The sequence below is a fragment of the Crocodylus siamensis genome, chromosome 1, assembly GCF_052110815.1.
Source record: "Crocodylus siamensis isolate JL-2025a chromosome 1, ASM5211081v1, whole genome shotgun sequence".
Lineage (NCBI taxonomy): Eukaryota > Metazoa > Chordata > Crocodylia > Crocodylidae > Crocodylus > Crocodylus siamensis.
Genome location: NC_143395.1, coordinates 46093663 through 46111792, shown reverse-complemented (window position 1 = coordinate 46111792; position 18130 = coordinate 46093663). Strand labels below are relative to the sequence as shown.

The following is an 18130-nucleotide window of genomic DNA, read 5'->3' as shown; positions in this document are numbered from 1 at the left end:
ATCAGTGTTAGACCACATGTTCCTTTAAAGACATGTTGTCTGACTGTGCAAGTAATGCAAAAAGTAGTATTTTGAAAGGAGTTGTAAACACTTAGAAACTTTGTCAAAAACCTTTTTGAAAGTAAAGTAAATTGGTAACCCCTGATGGCAGGATGTTATAATACCAGTAGCATGTTTGTCCTTTATTCACATTCAGTGAAGCCATTGCCTAGTTTTCTTTCAAGGTCATCCCTAAGTATTATTGTAATGATGCCATCATCCTTTAGCCTTTTCTCATGATGAAAAACCAAGCTGACATGCTTCACTTGCATTAAGCAGTGAAATATTACAGTGACATGGATACTGAAGATATTAGATTACAGACCATCTAACTGGATTTGGAGTAATGAAATGGGAAAATGAAAGGGCATATCAATTCATTCCATACAGAAAATTACAACCCTCCCCCCCACAAAAAACCCTTCCATGCAATAGAACTAATAAAAGTAAATTTTGCAATAGTAGTTATAATACTAATACATGTGTAACTGGCTTTGAGAAAGTTTTTATGCAATTGTGACTGTAGAAAAAACTCACATTTTTATCATGCCTTATGAACAACATAACTGAGTAAGAATGTGAATAGGGCTTGACCATCTAACTGGCTATAGCATGGACAGGTTTACTGTATCCTGACTTCAGGTATACGTATCAGGACATATATGTGTAATGTTTGACGTTTCCAGTCATCAGGGTTTGTGGTCCTTAGTTGTACTGCCGCTAGTTCCCTCATGCTCACATGCTGCTTTCCTGTCTGAGGTCCCTTAAAGGCAAGAGGGGGGAGAGGTCAAGGTTCAACAAGCAATGTTAAATTGTATAAAAGTTTGCCGTGTAAGTTAGGGACACTAGGAACATAGTGTTGGTCTGCTCAATAACTGGCCAATCTCTCCTGATGGTTCATATGTATCGTCAGACTCTATTATCATGAAAATCTACATAAGAGCATGAACTGTGCCTTTTTACTTAGTCCAGATGTCAGCTTTTATTCTTTTGCTATTCTTTATATAGAATACAAGACTATGAAATTGAAGTCCTGGCCGCAGTTAAATAAATGGAAGAACTCTTATTGACTTTAATAGAACCTGCATTTCATCTTCAATTAATGAAAAGCCACACAAAAGCCTCAGCTAAGATTGCAGTTTGTTAATTATCCTCTAATGGGAAATTTAGCATCAGTCTCATTCATATTTTTTAAATGGACAAATTTGATAAATTATGAACATCAGAATTTAAAAAGAAATAGCTTCCTTCACACTGAAGACACTTCAACAACGAGCCAAAAATTTCTCCCTCAATAATATGCTACACTTTTGACAACCTGCAGAATTACTATTCCCCTAATTTAAACATATAGAAAACGTATGGACACTCTTCTTTGAGAAGTTAGAGAGAGACTTAAATAGGAACTGCAATCTTGATTTGGAATTGTCTTCATAATATAAGAAACCATAACGATATTGAAACCATGGTCTAGTTGAGTATTATTTTACTTATGTTACGGTTCAATCTTTTCATTACTTTTTGTGCATGATATAAATTGGAGATATGTACATAAATACAATATTTCTCAAAATTGGTACAGGAATTGTGCCAATTACTTTCATTAATAAGGGACATTAGTACCCTAATTTTCTAATGAAAGGCACCTATTTAAACATCATTAATAATGTATTACTATTAGTGTTATATGCTGTTAACTTGATAATTAGATACCTGTCACCACGTATATAAATTGTTTAGGGAGGAAACAACAAGAAGGTAAGCATGACACATTACATTAATTTAAAAGATTATGTCCATGTGTCTAACAGTGCTGAGTTTTGCCCCACGCAGTTTATTAGATTACAGTGACTGCATTCAGGTAAAGGTTAAGTGTGTCCTTCATTCATAGTACATTTTATAATTCCTGCAAAATGGTTATAATACATTTATGTTATGCCACATATTGAAAGCTTTTCAAGTATTTAATCTCAAAGCTCCATTTTTATGCCCCTATACTTAGCATTTCTTGAAGATTGCACATGATTTAATGAAGGCTGCATGTCCTAGGCAATTAAGTTTTAGACCACTTATCATGGTCCCTGAAGACCAAGAGGAACAGTGGGTTAATGTACTGCATTAGATGATAAAGGACATGAATTTGGCCTCAACCTATCATCTTGTAATATGTCTGTATCACTAAACTACCGCAAAATTCAACACAGTTAGCAGTCTTTGCTCAGAGAAATCTCAGTGCCCTTATCTAGGTTCTTGCAAATCAGGGTTTTGAGTAATTGACAGAGTGTAAGGCATATAGTCTTGTGTATGCCAGTTTTTATGCCTGGTGATAAGCAATACTGCCAGCCTCTCAAGTAAAATGGATACTAAAATAGTCCTTAACTTTCCAGAAACCAATTAGTGCTGAAATATTGCCGGAACAGCTCACAAAATTTCAGTATCATTGAATTGGAACTATAACCCTGATTTGGTTCAGACTCAAAAACTAATTTAAAATTAATTCAGATTTTGGAAATTGCCTACTCTCCATATCAAGCAAGAGAAACACAATCTTCATATCAACATAGGCATTTTAAACAGGCAAGGGAAGCTATTTTTAACTTGAGAATATAATTGCACCAAATAGCAAGTTGTTTTATTTAAACTATACTTTTAGAAGAAATAGTAAGTATGAGCTGTCTTTGAATCAGTATTAATAATATTTAGATAACTTTGAACAAACATCCCACTTTGCTTCAAGGAGAAGACAGACTGTTTCTTTGATTTAACTTCTTGAATTTAAGATTATATTCAGTGGGGTTGGAGGGAAGAGGTTATACCAACCTTTGTGAGTTAAGATTTCAGAGATAGTTTTTGTTAACTCCCTCATAAAAGAAACTGAACTCTGATGGAAAATTCAGTGCAAAACTAGAAGGATGTTGGCAGCTGAATCCTAATATAGGGTCTGCTAAACTACACACACAGGCCCCCCTACAAAAATGCTGACATGCAATTGTATATAAAATAGATAACATAGATGGAAAATTTAACCCTTTAATCCTAAAATAGTTTTTTAAAAATCTGCAAAAAGAAAAAGAAAATTGTGTCAATGCCAAGAATCTGGGCAGTCAACCTCATATTCATAAGTCCATGAATGTCTATATTTTAAGCTTTAGCTTGATCCTGCTGTCCTTTCCTGGTGAAAATACCAGTGGCAGAAAGACTGAGAATATGGCAAAAGAATGATGTTTCTATTTTTTATAAGACTCCCAAGATAGCAGTGTCTGTAACTATCAGGTACTTAACTATGTCTATGAAGCCTTACATTTTTATACCTGAGTCAGATGAATGGTGCTACCCATCAAGTCTGCTATCTTCTTTTCCATATGTATTGTCATAGCTGATGCTTTCGGCCTCTGTTCAAGAAACAATTGTTTCATTATAATGAAACTGGTATAAATTATAAAAAGGCTAGATCTTCTATGCTCTTACTAAAGCACATCTGAATTACCGTTATCTTGTGAAATGCTGTGATGGTCACATCTATTAAAACTACATATAGTATATTGCATTATGGAGCTGCAGGACACATATTTTAAACCTTAGTTTTGTTCTTCATATGGATTAGGTTTTCTTTTTCTTATAGGAAAAAAATAAACTTGCATCTTACTTTTTCACTTGCTCTTTGAATCAGATCAGTCTTTGAATGTTATAGAAGTGGCCTTTCACCTCCCAGATTTACCCAACTCAAACTAAAGTTACTCAGTTCTCTCTCTTTCAACTGGTGCCAGCACTTAATTGAAATCATTGTTTCTAATTTAGGAATTCATGAAGAAACTGGAAGAAAAAAAAGCAGAACTTAATAAAGCAACAGGTATGGGAGAAGCCATCCTCACTATTTGCCATCCGGATTCCATCACTACCATTAAGCACTGGATAACAATCATCAGAGCCAGATTTGAAGAGGTCAGTAGATCTAAGAAGTTAACAGTCAGATTTTAAATGCTGGGAGCATAGCTGGCAATTAACACGGCAGTTGCATTGGAAGGAAATGATTCAGCTGTTGATAGCTACACAGTTCAAATATGCAAGCTGGCTTATGTGGAGAAACCAGACTTTTATAATGGTCTTCTAGAGCATGTAAAGAATAACTAAAGTAGCTGGTCAGGTTTGCTTTTACAAATCACTTCCCTTCCACACCTCCTTCCCCTTCACAGGTTAATAATCAAAGGTAACATTTACCGAACTGTGGAGTATGAAAGGTCCCTAAAAAGTGTGCAAAGCCAGGACAGTGGCAGGGGAAGCAGTGGCAATCAGCAGCAGGTGGAAGCAGCATCCAATTGGTAGTCAGGGGAAGCAGTGGAAAGGGTGCATGAGTGGCCAGCTTCACTGCATAATCCCAAACAGTTTGAAAAATGCTAGTCTAAGAGGACAACTTTAATATGAAAAAAACAAAACAGTTTAGGCTCAAATCAAAGCAGTCTGTTCTTGTTTAGTAATAATCATGTTTAGAGGATATTGAAATCCAAAATATTTTTTAAATACCTCATTGAATTTGGTGGAGTTTTCTAAAATATACAGTGGGCACGTACAGATGTGTGTGGATGTTTGGTTCCCCAGGGACAAGTAGCAGCGGCACATTCTGTGCCGCTGCTACTTCTTCCCAGGAAATGCTCGTGCCACTTGGACTTTGGCACATGGAAGGTTGCCCCGGATGGAGTAAGGGAGGCTAGGGCCAGCACTGTGCTGGTCCCAGCAGCCTTACCTGGGGTCCCGGAGGCCTCCTGGGGGTGCAGCCACAGCGATTCTGCTGTGCAAAGCCTGGCAAGCGGCTGCAACACAGCTCCACTTTTCAGCAGCTCTGCTTTTCAGGAGCGTACACTGCCTGAGCCTATGTGGCACTGGGTTTTTTTCCCCCAGTTCTTTTTGATCCCTGGGATCAAAAAATTGGTGCAGTGCACACTCAGACAGCGTGCCCTTGCAGCGTGGAGAACACTGACCTGTGCAGTATGTGGCCCTGCAAATGTGCCACACGATCACGCTCGTCTGAACACACCCAATAGATTTTTATGGGCCACAGCAAGTAGTTAATGGGCATGCTGTGGAGACTGCAACTTAGCTTCTTAAGCTGAAATTTTGTAGCTGTGTTAGAATTTAAAAAATACAATAGTAGCAAAATACAGCTTCAGTCAGCAGTGTCCAAAAGGAGTGCTATTCTATCTAATTTGCTTACTCAAACTAGTATTCCCAATGACCTCAGTGGGACTGTTAATCTGAGTGACGGTGTGTGGGAGCAGGTCCTTAATGTACTGCCAGAAGTCACTGTTGTAAAAGTTTGTTAATGTCTGATTATTAAGATTATGACAGAATGTGGTCAAAATGGGAGACCAGGTGGTCAGTACTTCTGATAATCTGAACATACATGTTTAACTGTGAAAGGAGGGAGGAAGCTCTGGGTTAAATGCGAATAGGGTATTTTTAAAGGCAACTTCAAGATATGGAAATGTTCACAAATTGACTTTTTTATCAAGGTATTAGCATGGGCTAAGCAACATCAACAGAGATTGGCAGTAGCATTGGCTGGACTTATTGCTAATCAGGAATTGTTAGAAGCCTTACTGTCCTGGTTGCAGTGGGCAGAAACTACTTTGAGTGAAAAGGATAAAGAAGTCATCCCCCAGGAGATAGAGGAAGTGAAAGCACTTATTGCTGAACATCAGGTAAGGCACGCAAAAGAACATCAGGCAAGGCATGCAAAAAGTATAATGTGTCTCAAGGATTTCACATGGACCTGTACCTCTTAAATTTGTTTCATAAACGAGCACAAATCTGTTCTGTTTTTTTAGTATATATTTAATATCTTATCCATTTTCCAGATACAGAGTTCTGTATTTGTGTCCCTGTGACTTTTTCCAGCTTCACTCAAGATGGAGTCAAAAAAAACCCCACCCCACAACCCTTGAAAACATGCATAGGCTACTTAGGAATAAGAACAATGAACATGAAAAAAAGCAATAGTTTCAAATAGTAATTTCAAAAGCCTTTTAGGTTCCTTAGTCACATTGGGTTGCATCCAGATGAGCATGCATGTGCAGAAGGATGCATTTGCTGCAGCAGAAACAGCAGCAGTATATATTTGTGCCAAATTTTGGCACCATGCTGCAAATTAGTGTGATAAATGGGTGCATATATGCCACATGCAGTTTGTGGTGCCTCAGACTGCTTTGAGGCACTGTAAACTACATGTGTGTGCTCGTCTGGACATACACATTTTGTGCAGTTGCAGGGTGGTTCAGGAGTTGTCTCTCACTCTAGCTTCTGAGGCGTAAATTCAAGCCCTGCTCTAGAATTATACCAGTGTGTGTTCCCCAGTTGACCAAGCTATAAAAGGGTCCTTGGCAATTCAGGAGTCAGAAGCAGCTGGAAAAGATTCTGGACACATCCCATGTGTGCCATTGGCTACAGAAACTAGTGTGCCCTGGCCATGCTTGCCTAATGAACTATGAAGCTCAAGTGACCTTTGACCTTGTAATGCATCAGGGAACTGACAGTGTAACAAGCACCATTATGCAGACTCCTTTGCACATCTGAGCCGGTTTGCTCTCTGTGAGCCAGTCTTCTGTTTATCATACCACAGCAGTTGGAACAGCTAGGGAGTACTGCCAAGTTGGCTTCCTTGAACAGCTTTGTCACAATGTTGGTGGATGTCCATAGGAGCAGTATTTCTTGCCTGCAAAACACTTATTTTATACATAACTCTAATGCTTTGATAATCTCCTATATCTCCAACTGCAATTTTTTGATAAGTAGCTCCTATCCCTCTACCTTGATATTCTGTCGTATGAACTTGTGTTTGCTGCCAATTACTCTTGGCAACTGTTGACTGAGCAGCCAGCATTTCATTGCAGACATTCATGGAGGAAATGACCAGAAAACAGCCTGATGTGGATAAAGTTACAAAGACTCACAAAAGGAAGGCAGTTGAGCTCACTGCAGTGCATTCTCATATTCCTGTACTGGATAAAGGGAGAGCAGGAAGTAAGTAATGAAGTATTTTTGGGAGGTCACGCATACCACTGCTCTTTCAGTATAAATGATTGATTACTCATAAGCTGATACTGTTCGGTGTGATTACCATCAGAAAAGTCCAGTAAAAAGGGTGAACTTCTTGCCCCATTAATCTTTCCAGCTAATCTGGCATATGTTTTTCATGGAGAGGATGAGGAACAAGTTTGCTTGGTTCCATGAAGACAAACGTGTTTGCTTAATAACAGAATTAGTAGTTGGCAGTCCCCATAGATAGTCTGTGGTGCTGCTGCAGCAGTAGCCCAGGCTACCCCATCCCAGCCGTAGCCAGACACTATGATTTGGGTTTTACTGAGGCCCAGGTCTCAGCCCTCTTCCTTTTTTCTTCCACCCAACATGGCTACGCACATCTGGCAGGATTTTGCCTGGGGCTCGGCATTGTCCCCCTTCCCATTCTATCAGTTATGCCTCTGGTTGTGCTGATGCATAACAAAACATAAACACATCACCAATTTGAACTGAATTTGTAATTATTCCTTTTCCAGACAGAGGCTACTGTATTTTAGTTATTCTTCAATGCAGCTTGAATATTTATTAATGTGACATAAGTCACTGTCACAGATGTGACAATACAATATCTTACTGGCAATATACTCATCAGTAGGGACCTACTTAATTTGCAGGCAGACATAGAATTTTCATGGCTTGGATGTGGCATGAAGAGCCAATTTTTGCAGGCATTTCCTGACAGCCCTGCCTCTTGCCACTGATTAATGGAGAGGCTCCAGGAGAGAGGAGGGATGAGTTGGCAGCTGCCATCTTGGCTGCTCATGGTCCTCATGCCACCCTGACAGCCAGCACCTTCTCCTCCTAAGTGGGCTGTGAAACAGTGAGGATGTCTGGCTCCCACTGCGGAGCCTGCATTTTTATTTTTATTGAGGTTTTATTTTTTCAGTTAATTTTGTGGACAATTGCAGATTTTGCGGTTTCCAAAAAATCCATGAAATCACAAATGAAGTAGGTCCCTAATCATCAATATATCTTTCTGGACTCAAACAGTGGAAACCTGTGGTAAGTTTCGTAGAATCATCATAGAAAAGATGTATCTATTTCTGTTTCATCATATTGACCCTAATTTTCACAATATGGTACTAATTTATACATGCAGCTTTGTGTGTATTATACTTTCAAGTTTTTGTTAAAGCAAATCAGGTTATGAAAATAAATATTATGTATCGTTTTCAAAGAAGCCTCAGTTCAGCGCTTAATTTTGGCTGCAGTCCTGTGCAGTCATACACACTTTCAAGCAGTTGTGTGTTAGCACACACTTGGTATACACACACTCCTTATAGAATGATAGACTTTCTAATCACAAATATGGTTTTGACATCTAGAGAGAGTATGCATATGTCAGTCTTGTGCCAACATGTAATCATTTGTAAGTGCACATGACTCTTAACATTAAATTATTCAGGGATCATTAAGGGCTAGACTAAGGCCCTTTTGAATACTTTCCTCAAAATGTTTATTTTCATAACCTCATTTTATTTTAACAACCCTACTCTGGCAGAAGGGGCCAAGAGCTCTGTAATGGTCTTCAGCTAGTTAGGATTTCTTTCTATTGGGTCATCCAAAAGATAAAATATCGAGTCACAGCGCAGCCCACTACAATCATGACTGACCATGAACATTTCCACTTAATGCTTTCCCAGTGTCCTATTACACACAAAACTTCAGTGGTGTTACTAGGAAGGCTCCTCAACTTTTGAGTTTCATGTAAAAAGAGTCAAGAGATTCATCAGATTTGTTTCTGTTAATGCACACAGACAACACACAAACACACACACTCACTCTTGTGTAGACAAGTCTTCGATATTGTAATATTTTCTCTTAACCCTCACTATGCCAAAACTCCCATTAACTAGAATCATACCAGGTTTGGGCTCATTATTTGTTGTTGGAGGGAGCCTTTGCAAGAAGCTTTAGGTGTCCTTTGCATGAGCTTTTGTTTAATTTCAGTTGGTTGAGACATGGACAAAAATAAATTAAAAAAATATGTATCCTATTCAATAGGAAAACGTTCTCCAACACCAGGCCTGTATCCATCAGCATCACAGGCACAAATTGAAACCAAGAATCCAAGGGTAAACCTATTGGTCAGCAAATGGCAGCAAGTCTGGCTTCTCGCCTTGGAAAGAAGAAGAAAGCTTAATGATGCTTTGGACAGACTAGAAGAGGTTAGTAAATGTCAAATATATTATATACTCTTTATACCTTTATAGTCTTGTTTAACCCTGAATTTCCCAATAAAAATGATTTTAACAAAAGGCTCTTTTTTGCTGTATGATATATGGTTAGGTGGAGACAACCTGATGTGTGTATGAAAAAACCTACTAGTTTATTTTAACAGTGAATAGATTCAAAATCTCCGTTTTGAAATGTGATCTTTTTAAGGAACCAATTATTTAAAGGCATGAAGATATGGACTCTATAATTTATACTGTCGTTTGTTTATAGTTAAAATAATCTCTGTCATCTCTCTTTCACCAAGCTAAGGGAATTTGCAAACTTTGATTTTGATATCTGGAGGAAGAAATACATGAGATGGATGAACCATAAGAAATCTCGTGTAATGGACTTCTTTAGGAGGATTGACAAAGATCAGGATGGAAAGATAACAAGACAAGAATTTATTGATGGGATTCTTTCTTCAAGTAGGTTTTACATTAGATTAGCCATTGAATTATATGTGTTTTACAATATCTTACTGGCAATATACTCATCCATCATAGCCTTTGGTGTTATATCAGATATTTGCTTTCCATTTGATAATCACAAGTGACAATAATTTTTTTATTATGAAATATTTTTAAATTTAGGTATTCTTTTTAAATCAGTCAGATTAAAGAAAGCATACAGGCTCACAAGGGGTGTATATATAACACACAGGCTAAATGCATGTTATCTTTTCTTCATCTAGTACCTGGCCCATATGAAGTGGTGGAGATACGGGCCTTTATACTGAAGGCTCAGGTTCAGTTCCTGCTTGATGGCATGTGGAATAGAGCAGTGGGGCCAACCTTTTTGGCAAGCGTGACACAAACTAGCCCTGCACCCTCCTCAACTGGCAGTCTGATTCCCTTCCCTTACTGATCTGCTACTCAGCTTTCTGCTCCTTGCCCTGCTCTCCCTGACCAAGCTGCTGCTGTGCTTTTTGCTTGTGCTCACTGCCTGATCTGGTGTTCTGATCTCTACTCCCTTATCTCCACTGTGCTGCTCATCCCCTCCCCAATCTGCCTTATGCCACACACAGAGACAGGTTGTACCACTTGTGGCACCAGTGCTGCAAGTTGGTCACTCTTGGTATAGAGCATCCCACATAGTAATAAGAATTCATGTGCATCTGAGATAATCCAAATACCTTTCCCCTGAGGTGGGGAGTACATAACATACTCTTACATTGTCTTTGACTATGGCTGCCTTGCATGGCTGGCCTGCATTTAAAAATAAAATCCTGCTACTACTACCAGCTAAAACTATTACCTGAGATAATCCTGTTCTTGCTAAATGTTGGTTATTCTACAGACATTGCACCAGTTGAGCCGATGGTTTACATCTTGTAATTCTCTCTGTTTTATAAAAGGTCTGTAAGTGAGCTGTTATTCTGGCTCTGGAGTTCTGAAATGAAGGCTTCAGGATGTATTGTTCCATTTTTAAAGCAATGGCAAAAGTTTCTAAAGGAGGCAGGCCTTGAATTGCAGAATTTAATTTGCCTTCGCATTCTTGTATGATCTTGTTCCACTAACAGCAGGACTTGTAGATTTGTGACGTTCTTTGAACTTTAAAGTTAAGAATGCTATAGGACTCTAGATCTATGTGTCACTTGAAAGCTTTTTTTAAAGTTAAATCTGCTGCTAGGCACATTCAGTGTAATGTTTCTCTCCTAAAAACAGGCCATTATCTTCATTATTATCCAAAAGTGAGTTAGCACTGGAGATACACTTTTCCTTTCAGAGATGTGTTTATACCTGCTTGGTACTTTAGCGTACATAAACTGTTGCTAGTGTCCAAAAATCTTTGAGATTGGTGATCAAGCCAGTCACTCTAATGGGTTTGAAAAGCCCTAAGACTTACTTCCTGGTGCTGTTTTTGGATTACAGAATTCCCTACCAGTCGACTAGAAATGAGTGCAGTAGCTGATATCTTTGACAGAGATGGTGATGGTTATATTGACTACTATGAATTTGTAGCGGCACTTCATCCAAACAAAGATGCATATAAGCCTCTTACAGATGCAGACAAAATTGAAGATGAGGTAATTTTCATTTTCTCAGATAGCAGACATATTCTATTAGAATCACATACTTGAATCCATAGTGACCTTAATTTCTACGCCTTAATAACTTGCAGTTCTGCTAACCATTCAAGGCTTCGGTGATATGATCTTAGTAGTAAAACAGTTATTCCAATTGTGTTTTTGGCAGGTTACAAGGCAGGTAGCTAAATGTAAATGTGCAAAGCGATTCCAAGTGGAGCAGATTGGGGATAACAAATACAGGGTAAGTCTTCAAAATGCTTCCAGAGTTCCTAGAGTCACAACATTCACAAGACCTCAGGGCTACATGAATAGTTGGACTGTTTTAATTTATAGGAACTTGGTATGGGCTTCATATGTTTGCTCAAAACCTGTCCATAAATTGTGTAGTTTCAGCTTCATTAAATTTTATATTAATAATTTGTATTAGGAGATATATACTGATAAAGAAGATCCCTATTGTATAATTTTTTTCAGTCAAACTATGACAAACAGTTGTATATTTAGTGATTTTCCTAAACTTACATCAGGACTAATATTTGTGTCCAGATATCCAAAGACTTAACCAGTAGTTCATCCTGTACAGGTACCATGAATTTGTTAACTGATATTTTACATATGAATAATGTGAATAATAAAACATACTGCAAACAGACTCAGGTTAAATAGGTGGACCTTCAAAATGTTTGACCAAAGTATATTGTATCATCCTCATTTCCTGTTTTTATTTTACTAGAGCATACTATTCCTTCATCTAGTAGCTATATAGGAAATGTGCCGGGTATTCTCAAATTAGTTCAACTTGCAGAGAGAAACCTGCAATGTTGCATAGGAGGTAATTTCTTACTCTCCGGTTCAGTAATGAGAACATGTTCAGATGAAGAGCTCAGTATTTGGCTGAGGGAGATTATTGACTGTCTTCAGACTAATTAAAAAACAAAATAAAACAGCAAGAAGGCAACCCAATCTATCAGTGCTCATACTCTGGAAAACTAATTACCTGCACATCTCTAAACCTAGATACTTATTTAGCAGTTCTAGTATGTGTGTTAGTTTGCATGTATTCTAGACTCATGTAGAGAATTTCCTGTAAACTAATCATGTCTTTCTTCCATTTTCCATTTCTTATCAGTTCTTCCTGGGAAATCAGGTATAAACCAGTGGAATGTGTTATGAATTTCTGTTTTTTTCGTAATGCATAGTCATTCAGCTTGCAATGGCCATTCTTTTTTCATCATTTCATCCTAAACTAATTCAGTGTTGGTCAGCTGTGGTGTTGCTCTAAATGCTCTTAAATATTTCTTGCTTCAGGATGCCTTTTCACCCCTACCTTTTTTTCCTGTTGTCTCCTTAAGGGTATTACTTTTAAAGGAACCAGATAATAGAGCAGTATTTTTTAAAATTTTAAGTCACTTTGGCATTTCAGCTATAATTTACAAACAATAAATTTCTGTCATTTTCTCCTATCATTTTTACATGCTATATATAACAGCTCTATGATGCAAAATCCCATGTTTTTCTTTTATAAAGTGACTTATTTTAGCATCACTGTGAAAGATCCAATTGCATTAAACTAGAAATCCAGTTATACTGAGGAAGAATCAGTTTGCAGTGGATTATTGGTATCTTTAACAGGAAACATTGTGGTATTTATTAAATAATCTTTCAGAAGTTGGCAGAAACTTGAAGTTTAAATATGGACTGTTTTCATTTCCTTCATTCCAAACTGGCTGCATAAATTGCAGCACACACCAGTTCCAAGCCTTGGTCTGGCTAAAAGACAGAGTGAATATGGGAAATTAAATTGTTGAAAAAGAGGATCTTAAGAACTTCATAAAGAAGAACCTACTCCTAAATAACCAAACAAATTAATTAGTTGGTTTGTGGATCATTTATTAGATGTATGCACCTAAGGTCATAGCTGAATATAAACCTATTTAATAGATCAAAATAAAAACCTCAGGTAATGTTCATTTAAATGTAAATGTTGGTCATTAGGAATAAAGTCTTCCTTAAATTAATATTGTAAGCTTAGATATTGTTTGGTTCCTAGAAGTAATATTCCTGCAGTCCTCTCTCAATCCAAAGATTTTTAACAAGCAAGGAGCACATTTGTGTGATTTTGGCTTTAAAGCATTTCAGGCACTTCACTGGAGCAAATGGGTATGGTTCAACCACAGTTAACGGCCCCATTCTGCCCCAGGTGCATTTGGGTCCCATTGAGGGGAGGATTTGGCCTGAGTATTGGATATTGATATCAGCACATTAAGTGGCATCAGCTAAAAAGTGCGGAATCTGCCTGGTTCAGTTTTCATGAGGCTGTAGCATCCTACAGGGAACTGTGGAAGTTAAACAACTGAAAATCTGGTGGAAAGTCTGGATCAATAATGCTGAAAAACAAAAACTGTTCTGTTTTAATTCATACAAGGTACAGCACATTGGTACAGTTGTGGAAGCTTTTCCACAGTAATCCCTCCCTTACCTAGACAAAAGTGCTTCCGGTTTGTTTAGGGTACCAAAGTTTAGTTCATTTGACTCCTTGAATTCTGATGCAAAGATTGGCAGTAGCTGTCCCAGTTATGAAGGTGATTGTGTTTCATGTCGACATTAATACAAAATAGATCAAAGTAAACAGTTGTTTTCCACAACCCAACAAATAGATAGGAGAATCACTATTCCATCGATCCAAATTTGAACCAAGGACCCACGTGCTAACTTTGCTGTGTGCTTTTCAAAATCAAATGATGTGTTAGAAGCAATCCTCAGCTCTAAGGGAAGAAGCACGTAGCACAGGGTAGGTAAGGTGCAGACGTAGGGGTAAATGAATCCTGGGGCTGCTCTTCATGTAATTAACGCCAGACCGCCAGTCTCACTAAGGGGCGGTGTAGAAGCCGAGGATCACTGGTTATCCTAACCTTGTCCCCTTTTTCCCAGCAATGGCACCTGTACCCACCCCTTGAGAGGAGGTTGGCATAAAGCTATTACAATGACTCCATGTCCCTATGCTGGTTTGCTCAGGGGAGCAATGTAAAACTTCCCTCATTCACCTGCAATTCTAGGCCAGTGATCTATTATTTACACTGTTTTGCCACACTTTTCAGCTGAAAGCTTCATATCATTGGAAACTGTATCACTACTGTTACAAAGAGAGTTCAGTGAAGGTACCAATAATAAAGTGTTCATTCATTTGCACAAATACAAATCATAACCAATCTAATGATTTTATTACTAATTTTTGCTTCTCTTACAAGAATCAGAAAAAATGGAAATTAAACTTAAAATTAAGCCTTGCAGCCTTTTTTTGACAATCTTGCTATATTCCTTTGGGTTAATACAGTAAAAGCTTAACATTGTAGTTTGCATAAATAAATAAGATTTTTGGCATTTACCAATTATTAAAAATTAAAGCCAGATTTTTTAAATGGCTGATTTAAGCCTCTCAAAGCTGAAATTATCATGTATAATTTGGAGAATTATTGAAAACTTTAGTGTGTTTCCTCTTGTTCCAGTTTGGTGACTCTCAGCAACTGCGTCTTGTTCGTATCCTACGAAGTACGGTTATGGTTCGTGTTGGAGGTGGCTGGATGGCACTTGATGAGTTCTTAGTGAAAAATGATCCTTGCAGGGGTATGTAAGAAGACAAGACATTTAAGTAATTAATTCAGTGGAGTCACTGTCAATATTTTTTTTTTTGCAGGATAGAATTGAAATGTATACAGTACTTGCCATTTGTGTAAATATTGTTGCAGTGAAGACTTCACAGGATTCTGTTTTTGCACATTTTAAAATCCTAATGGTTGAATGCTTTTCAGTTACATCTGTGTAAATCAAGAACAATTGCTATGACTTCTGTGAAGTTAATCTGGGTTCACTCTGGTGTAATTAAGAATTGACCTTAGCCCACAACAGTCCAGGCCTAGTAGATCACATATGAACAGACTGTATGACCTCAATTGCATCAATGCAAAGCAATGGCCAATAAAACCTTCTTGACAAAAAAGAACTATTTCTTTATCCATACATTAAAAAGGATAATTCAACTGAAAACAGTGAGGGATAAAAAAGCTGAGCTGGCCTAAAGCTGCCCTCAGTTCTCAGACCCTGCCCTTGGAACAACCTCTTCTCATCTGCATTCTCCCAGATGTACGTTATAAAGCTCTAAGCTTCGTACAGGGGTTGGAGAAAATTAAACGAGTCTGGGTACCTGTGGTCAAGAAACTAGAGTTTGTCATGAACCACATGTTATGGAAGTTTTATTTTCAATACTGTCAATGGCTTAATAGGGGATCTGTCTCTGCAGGAAGCCCCATGGCTCTGATATGAAAATGGGCTTTGGGCAAGATTTAGCTACTATTGATCTTAGGGGACCAAAAAGAGCAAGGAGTAAAACTACTGAAGTAGCTGACAGAAGAGAAAGCCAACAGTAGCAGGAGTGATGAAGTTAGTAAATTGTTAGACTTATGATGCGTTTTCAGAGGAAAGTAAGTCATTTTATAAAGTTCTTGATATAAAAATTACAGCAGATAGGACAACATTAACATAGGAAAACTAAAACAGAAGGAGTTAGGCCTAGGGAGAACAGCTATCCTGCAGTCCTAATAAGGAAAAATTATTGGATTTGACTCAGGACTATATAAACACTTCAGTAAATACTTTAAGGCGGGGTGAAGGCAGATCATAGGTATTTTATAGTTACTGTTAGGGTAAAGTAGGGAATTTTAAACAAGAAGAAAATATTGCAAAAGAATCATAAGGACCCTGTAATTAGCAAGAGTGGGTGCCATTCACATTCACATTTAGAAGTTCTTAGCCATTATGGTTAAGTTCACCTTTAATATTTCCTCTTCTAAGTGCTATAAAGGGACTGTGATGAGTAGTATTGAAAAGGTCAAGATAGGTGTTGTAAATGTTCAGTGGTATTCCAAAAATCCTGCTGCCCACCAAGGGAAAGATAATATACTGATTGAAGTGAAATGAGCTGTGTCCAGCTCCAGCTGAGTCTAAGGCTAATTCTTCACTCCCTTGAGCTTGGTAAGGTCATTTCATGCCTGCACTTTCAGTTTTATTTGGTAGCATTTACTCTGTCTCTGCACAGGTCACTATACAAAGTGCAAGGCAGTGGGAAATGAGGTTCTATGTGATTTTGCAATTTCCAACAGCATTTAAGCACTAAAATTGCCACCTTTCAAAATTATTCTCAGAAATCTTGACACGCTATTAACTCTAGTTTCACATCCTACTTGGGTTGTAATTAATAGCTGGAGTAACTAATAAGCTTCTAATTAAAATCCCTTATTGTCCTTTTAAATAAAGTCAGATAGATCTTCATTTACTGGTCCTTACATCTGTTAAAGATAAAGACATGCATTATGCATCCTCTCCATTGCGCTTGAGTGCTACAGGTCTTGCTATACCTGGCACCTCATTTAGTGCTTGAGTGCTACAGGTTCTGCACTCCATACCTGGCACCTGCTATATCTGGCACCACTAAATGAGGTGCTCAACACATTTAACTAACTCAGTGGAACTACGTGAGTACTGAACTCAATGTAACAACTAAGTTATGCAGCTTAGTTATCTCATTGTCACCTGATAAAACACTGACAAAGGTGCCATTGACCTCAGGGGGGTCAGATCATGCCCCTGCTTGAGCATCTCACTATGTCATACCTTCATTTCCAGTAAGGTTTGCTGTCATATTCAATGCAGAATAATTTGCAGTGTTTTTGTTATATGCTTCATACTAAAGGTATGGTAACTTATTGTAAGTTCCAGCTTATAATACCTCCTTGTGATGGCAGATGTATGTTTTTGTGGCCCAGGTGTTCTTAGGATTAGAAGTAAGTCTATTCAAGCACTGTTGTCTTCTAGCTTAGGGGAACTTTGAGAGCTTGCCTAGAAGTGCTTAGAGAGAGCTTTTGCTTCAAGTTCTGTCTTTCAGCCTGGTGCTCAGAGTCTCTTCTTGCATATGCAACTGCTGTACTTGATTTCTTCTCCTGCTAACAATTTTCTTTAATGTGACCCATATCCTGTGTCATTTTTTCTAGTTCATCATCACGGAAGTAAAATGTTACGTTCGGAATCAAATTCTTCAATTACCACTCAGCCTACTATAGGTTGGCAATCCCCTCTCTTTGTCTCTTCTGCCCTTTCTCTGTCTCCATTCCCTTCCCACTCTTTAATATTTATTTTTCAACAAATGCTTCATTCATTACATTTGGCTTTGCATTTTTCTTCATGGGCTGGTGCTTTAGAGAGATTTTTTTGACACACTTACAGAGTGTTTCAGAAACAGTTGCCACTCATACTAACACAATAAAATGCTAACATATTGTGCATCTTCTTGTGAAACAGTCTCTCATCTGTGCCTATATAAGTGCTTAGCTACCAAGTACCTAATTATAATTTGGGTTTTTTGTTCATTATTGCATGTTGCCAAGCTGCATTACTTCATAGTTTAGTGTAAATGGATGTGCTGCTTTCTGTTCACTTGTACTTAGCATTTTTCTGTACCATCCAAATGAGTGTTACTATGAGTAGCTGTAATATTAATGATACAGGTCATCAGGTTGCATCTCTGCATTAATAGACGATTGATTAACAATGACTTAGCACCTTGAGCATTCCATTCTCATGCTAGCTTCACTTGACAGTGTTCATTTCTGCTGACACAAAGTGTTAGAGTAAGGAAGCTGTGCACATGAACTCTCGTGTGTCCAAAATAAATGTATTACAGAGTAATGCATTGCATTTGTTAGGCTGTGTTGGAGCTGG

General features: G+C 37.9%; 1 protein-coding gene across 22 annotated transcripts in view; it reads left to right on the top strand.

The window, feature by feature from the left end:
• DST (dystonin) overlaps nucleotides 1-18130 on the top strand; it is a 486590-nt gene that overhangs the window by 458720 nt on the left and 9740 nt on the right. For 11 of the 22 annotated variants that reach the window (XM_090034246.1, XM_090034235.1, XM_090034309.1 and 8 more), the window contains 10 exons: nucleotides 3838-3981; nucleotides 5547-5735; nucleotides 6924-7053; nucleotides 9115-9278; nucleotides 9593-9755; nucleotides 11202-11356; nucleotides 11526-11600; nucleotides 12489-12506; nucleotides 14866-14983; nucleotides 17404-17472. In XM_090034246.1, the coding sequence (XP_089890372.1) occupies nucleotides 3838-3981; nucleotides 5547-5735; nucleotides 6924-7053; nucleotides 9115-9278; nucleotides 9593-9755; nucleotides 11202-11356; nucleotides 11526-11600; nucleotides 12489-12506; nucleotides 14866-14983; nucleotides 17404-17472 (1225 nt within the window). The remainder of the gene's footprint in view (nucleotides 1-3837; nucleotides 3982-5546; nucleotides 5736-6923; nucleotides 7054-9114; nucleotides 9279-9592; nucleotides 9756-11201; nucleotides 11357-11525; nucleotides 11601-12488; nucleotides 12507-14865; nucleotides 14984-17403; nucleotides 17473-18130) is intronic. The other 11 variants (XM_090034292.1, XM_090034342.1, XM_090034317.1 and 8 more) reach the window with 3 other exon arrangements.